The following is a 5,978-nucleotide window of genomic DNA, read 5'->3' as shown; positions in this document are numbered from 1 at the left end:
TTTTACTCTTTTTTTTTTAAACTAAGATTTATTTATTTAATATTTATAGAGTATTCTGACTGCATGTATGCCTGAACATCAGGGCACTAGATCTCATTATAATAGTTGTGAGCCACCACGTGGTTGCTAGGAATTGAACTCAGCACCTTTGGAAGAGCAGCCAGTGCTCTTAACCTCTGAGCCATCTCTCCAGCCCCACATAATGCATTTTCAAGGATAGACTGGAATACATGAAACCCTGTCTAAAAACCCAAAAGAAAATAAATTTATTAAAAAAAAATCAAAAGCAAAAATGGGTAGGAGAGAGATGGACCAGCAGATAAAGGCCATTCCCCTGGACAAGCCTGACCACCTGATTTTGATCCCTGGAACCACATAAAGGTGGAAGGTGGAACTAACTCCACTTCATACACACAAAAAAATAATTTATTTGCTTTATAGCGATCAGTCATCATATCCAATAAACTAACTAAGAGCAGTAGAAGCCTTCTAACAAGGAGGTATGGTAACTCAGACTTGTAATCCTAGCACCTGAGAGGCTGAGGCAACACGGTGCAAATTCAAGGCTAGCCTGGGCTACAGTGAGACCTCAGAACACAAGCAACAGTAAATGGAAGAAGGAAGCACCATCCTTCCTGCGACAGAGGTGACACCTGAATAGAATCCCTAGGATTGCGGCAAGGACCACCTCTCCCAGCTCTGCCAGTTTATCTGCCTTTGTGTTTGTTTTCTCACTGTGAATGTTCCTTTTCCTGCCTGCTTGTCTGTCCTTTTCCTAACAGAGGCCTGAGCTGAAGGTATACACCACCACAGTGAAAGCAGCGTGCTTGCTTGTCTACAGGGATAAAGAGGGTAGGGTGTCAGCCTTACAGTCAATACAGGACCTTGCTCTGTCCTCAGATCAGCACCACAGGGAGACCTTATCGTCTCGGCCCTGTGGTGGTGGCACACGCCTTTAACCCTAGCACTATGGAGGCAGAGGCAGGTGGAGCGCTGTGAGTTCAAGGCCAGTCTGGTCTACAGAGCAATTCTAGGACAGCCAGGGCTAAACAGAGAAACGCTGTCTGGAAAAAGAGCTAGAGTGAGAGAGACAGACAGACTCACAGAACACTGGAGAGCAGCTGCCAGGCTGCCAGACTCTCTCCTCATCCAGAGCACCAGATTGTCCAAAACTGTGGTGACAGCAAGCCTGCTAGGTAAGGCTAGCCGAGGTCAGGAACCTGACATAACTGAGGCCCTCCCATTCTCCTTATCCCTCCTCTGGACAAGCAGAGATGTGTTTCCACCCACACCAGAGGTGGGCCACACCTGCAGACCCGGCAAGGGCCGGCGGGGGGAGGGGGGGCGCGTTACTAGCCACCAGTGCTAACGCATCATTCAGCTGCACGATTGACCCAAAGATGACTTTGAGGCCAGCCATATCTGTGCTCCGTCTCTTCCTGTTGGAGTGACTTTGAGCAGGTGGCTTTACTCTTTGAGGGTCACAGAGTTAAGAATCTAGTCTCACCGGAAAGGCCTCGATGTTACAGCGGAAAGGGATGCACAGAACGGGTCCTCGGTAAATGGCAGCCATGTGTTCTCATGGTTTTGCAAGGGCAGAGCAGCCTCTCTGGAGCTATAGGAATGCAGGCTGGGAACAGGGGCTCTGAACCAGCTTCCTCCCAATGGGGCAGGGTATGGGAGTCACTGGAGGGCAGCCTCCTAGACGGTAGAGTGAGCAAAGTCCCCCAGAGACCTGGCTCTCTTCCCTGCAGCCTGTTCTTTACCGACAAAGGAGCAGAGCCCCAAGGTTAGGCAAACACAGCTGTGATAAGGCACTTCCAGGCTGGGCCATGCCCTCAAGGCTTTAGCCAGCTCTCTGGCTGGCTCCTGAGCTCGGTGAGAACCCTGGTCTGGTGTGCATGAGAGTGGGCACCAATGGAAACAGCAGTCGCAGCCACAGGCCGGTTGAGGGCCTGAGACCTCGGTGCCCTGGTACAGCCTGGGTTAATGACCCTGTTTATATACTTGAGTCATCCGATAAAGGGCACCCAGGCAGCGGGCAGATGGCCATATGCCCTGCAATGGCCATTTCATTGACTAAAGTGATAGCAAGGCCACGTGGAGCACCCGGTGCCCCTCCCCCACCGCTTCCTCACCAGTCCTGCCAGGGTCAGTGTGTTCATTGTGTGTGTGTGTGTGTGTGTGTGTGTGTGTGTGTCTGTTTTTTCATTGAACTTCTGGAGTCAAGGTTGTGTGGCCATTCCCCCTCCCGCCCATCAAGGATATAAATAGCACCCACAGCACAGAGGCCCAGACAGCTGGGGAGAAACAGGAGCAAGACAACCAACCATGAGCACCAGCCAGTCAGGGGTCTGCCCATGCCAGGGCTCTGCAGCCCGCTCCACTATCCTATACGCACTTCTGAGCCCCAGCCTCAGGACCAGGCCCGCTGCGCCCACCTCCGGCAGCCACTGCCTGTGCCAGCAGCACCGGCCCGTCCGTCTGTGTGCTCCGCACCGCACCTGCCGGGAGGCCTTGGATGTCCTAGCCAAGACAGTAGCCTTCCTCAGGAACCTGCCATCCTTCTGCCTCCTGCCGCTTGACGATCAGCGGCGGCTCCTAGAGAGCTGCTGGGGCCCGCTCTTCCTGCTTGGGTTGGCCCAGGACACTGTGACCTTTGAAGTAGCCGAAGCTCCGGTGCCCAGCATACTTAAAAAGATCCTGCTGGAGGAACCGAACAGTGGTGCCGAGGGTACCCAGGCTCCAGAGCCGCCACAGCCGTCACTGGCTGCTGTGCAGTGGCTGCAGCGCTGCCTGGGGTCTTTCTGGAGCCTTGAGCTGGGTCCCAAGGAATATGCCTACCTGAAAGGAACCATGCTCTTCAACCCGGGTGAGCTCGCAGACACTCCTGGATGGGCGCCAAGGCGGGAGGGGGCAGGGAAAGAACATTCTTGGGGCTGAACATCCATCGTCTCTTCGGGTCCTTGTTAGCTTCAAATAAATAGCCACGGGAGGGGCACAGAGAGGTTAAGCGACTACCTGAAGCCACACAGCAAGGCGGGGGCGGAGCAGGGCTGGGAACGCAGGCTAAGCTAAAGCAGAGGGAGGCGGGCCTTTGCCACTGGGCCTGAGAAAGCTGGCCCAAATCTCAGGAGGTGTGGGAGGGGAGAGGGGGTGGACACAGGTGTGTGGCAGCCTCTTCTTCAAGGGCAGGGCGCAGAGTGAGGTTCTGAGGGTCAGGGTGCCCCGTGGGTTCAGAAAGGCCACACAGAGAAAAAGAATGAAAGGGCGGGAGAGTGGAGCCCTCCTCGGGAAATCCAGCCAGATGGGGGTGAGGGAGAGCACTGAGACAGGGTGTCACCTTGGAACTCTGGCTGGCCTAGAACTCACTAGGTAGACCAAGCTGGCCTCAAGCCGAGACCGTGGGAGAATATTCCTCGGAGCTTTGAGGAAGACAGACCTTGAAAGTTAAAGTATAATAGCAGTGACAACACGACCAGATAGTGGCATTGTATTTGCCATATGTTAGGACTTAGCCTAAGGGCTTTACAAACATTGCTTTGATTAAACCTCATAACAGCATGGGCGACAGATAATGTCATTATCCCCACTTGACAGATGGAGAAACTGAGGCACAGAGATTGAACTATCCATCTAAGGTCACTCAGAAAAATTAAATCACTTGTCCAAGATCACTCAGCTAGTCAGTGACAGCCCTGGGATTCGCAACCTGGCAGCCTGGTTCTGGTTTTGTTGTTTATTTGTTTCAAGATCTATTTAGCCTTTAATCCCAGCACTCAAGAGGCAGAGGCAGGAAGCGTTCTGAGTTCGAGGCCAGCCTGGTCTACAGGGCTAATTCCAGGACAGCCAGCTATACAGAGAATCCCTGTCTCAAAAAAAATTGTATACGATTTTATGTCTGTGAGCTCCAATATATGTACACGTTTTTACATGCGTCCATCTGTGTGGGAGCTCACAGAAATCAGAAGAGGGTGTCAGATCCGCTGGGACTGGAATTATTATAGGCAGTCGTAAGCCACAGTGTGGATACTGGGGACTGAACCCAGGTCCTCAGCAAGAACAGTAAGTGCCCTTAACCACGGAGCCATCTCTTTAGCCTGTATGTCCTAGTCATGTCCAAGTCATCTGCTTCCTCTCTCTAAGTGGATGGATGAAGAGAGTGGTAGGTGATGAAGGAGATGGTGGAAGGGACCTCCAAAGTGGCAGAAGGGGCCGAGGTGCCTAACTCATTAGTAAGGTATTGCCTCACATGCTACGGGCCCCAGATATGGCTCCCAGTATCACAAAACAGCTCGCTTCTCTGTCTTTAAGGGCTGAGAATGGGGTTCACTGGGACAACTCTTGTCTGGCACGTTAAAGGAGCCACCAACGCATGGCCCGATTGTAGGAGGCCTGCCCAGTGTGCACTAGCATTCCCAGGTCCTGTGGTTGTACCCCAGCGTATGAGGGGAAGGAACGGCTAACATTTTCTCACAGCCTGGGCTAGCCTCTGCGAACTTGAACTTAGCTGCTCACCAGCCCTCTTCACCCTGTCTGCCACAGATGTGCCAGGCCTCCAGGCCTCCTGTCACATTGCACACCTGCAACAGGAGGCCCACTGGGCACTGTGTGAAGCCCTGGAGCCCTGGTACCCAGCCAGCCAGGGCCGCCTGGCCCGAATCCTCCTCATGGCCTCCACTCTCAAGAACATCCCCTGCAGCCTCCTGGTAGACCTCTTCTTCCGCCCTATCATCGGAGATGTTGACATCGCTGAACTGCTCGAAGACATGCTTTTGCTGAGGTGACCTGCAGAATGGTGGGCTCCGGTTCCTCCAGAGGGGAGCCTGAAAGGCAGCGCTCAGCTACCCAGGAGCAGACCTGAGCTCAGCCACAACCCCAGCGTGGACTTCCTTGGTTTGGACACAGTGGACTGTCTAGCAGGCCCTTGCTGGCTCCCAACACCTCTGGGCCAAAATGCCTTTCCCTGCCTAGGACAGGGATGGGAATATGAGGCTGTACAGGCAAGAATTCCTCCTGATTTTGTATAGAACAAAATTAAGTTATTGATTTTTGTAATAAAAGGTATGACACGCTGACACCTCAGTTACCTCTGGAAGGGACCAACCAACCTCCAGGGCTCACCCTACTCTTGGCAGAGGGAATTCATGGAAAGGAACCGGGGGCCAGCTCCCTAATGGTTTAGGGAGGGACAGTGACATCTGGGAATAAGGTTTATTTTGCAACTGTTGGTGAGCCAGCAGAAAGCATCCTCTCACTAACTGCCACCCTCCTGCCTTTCTCCCTGAGCAGATGTGCTCGCTGTCTTTGTCTCGGGAGCCTCCATTGCAACCTCCCAGGTTGCTGCTCCAGGCTGTCGGTCACCTCAGAGAACTGGGTTTACGGCTAAGCACAGAAATGACCCATTTCCCAAATAGACAAGGCCACTTCCCTTCCCTCCCCTCACTCCCCAAGCCCCCTTCCTGCAATGGACAGAAGAGACTGGCCCATGACTCTCCAGGGCCAGGGAACAAAGCAGCCTGAGCTGCACGGAAGCAGCTTGGAAGCAGAGGCAGCCAGAGGTTTAGCGCCCAGCATTGGTCACCCTGGCTAGTTGTTAAAGCCTGAAACGGCTGTGTCTGGAGCCTCCCAGTCCCCTTCTATTGCCCTGTCCCAGTTCTGGAACCCTCTTCTCAAAGAGTCATTCCCATTGTCCTAGGCACCAGAGAGGCCAGGCCTCAGCCTCCAGCCCGGGCTCCATTCAGAGCCTGGCTAGGGTTTGTTTTGATTGGTTAATGTCTGTGCCTCACTGTTTGTTAAATATTCTGACCCGGTCACCCTGGGTCGGGGTGACTGACCTCCAGGGTGGACAGGAGGAAATGATAACAGCCCAGTTGCCTATAGGACTTCCAGACCTCCTCCGGCCCCCGTCAGGCTCTGCCCCTTCACCTCCACAGTGTGGATCCTTCTCACGGGGCCAAGTTAATCATTGCTCAGAA

General features: G+C 53.5%; 1 protein-coding gene across 1 annotated transcript; it reads left to right on the top strand.

Annotated features, from left to right (window-relative positions):
- The first annotated feature begins 2,280 nt into the window (after positions 1 to 2,280).
- On the top strand, positions 2,281 to 5,078 carry Nr0b2 (nuclear receptor subfamily 0 group B member 2). Its single transcript, XM_021644253.2, has 2 exons — positions 2,281 to 2,872; positions 4,546 to 5,078. Exons 1-2 carry the CDS (start codon positions 2,332 to 2,334, stop codon positions 4,785 to 4,787), a joined length of 783 nt encoding a protein of 260 aa, XP_021499928.1. The 5' UTR covers positions 2,281 to 2,331; the 3' UTR covers positions 4,788 to 5,078.
- The last annotated feature ends 900 nt before the right edge of the window (positions 5,079 to 5,978 follow it).

This window comes from Meriones unguiculatus, chromosome 3 (assembly GCF_030254825.1).
Source record: "Meriones unguiculatus strain TT.TT164.6M chromosome 3, Bangor_MerUng_6.1, whole genome shotgun sequence".
NCBI lineage: Eukaryota > Metazoa > Chordata > Mammalia > Rodentia > Muridae > Meriones > Meriones unguiculatus.
The sequence above is the reverse complement of the archived record's forward strand: the minus strand, read 5'-3'. Positions and strand labels throughout refer to the sequence as shown.

Excerpts from the sequence above, each read along its gene's own strand:
- Nr0b2 (XM_021644253.2), top strand. The coding sequence starts at position 2,332 with ATGAGCACCAGCCAGTCAGGGGTCTGCCCATGCCAGGGCTCTGCAGCC. Across the intron at positions 2,873-4,545 it reads AACCATGCTCTTCAACCCGG|ATGTGCCAGGCCTCCAGGCC; the intron begins GTGAGCTCGCAG and ends TGTCTGCCACAG.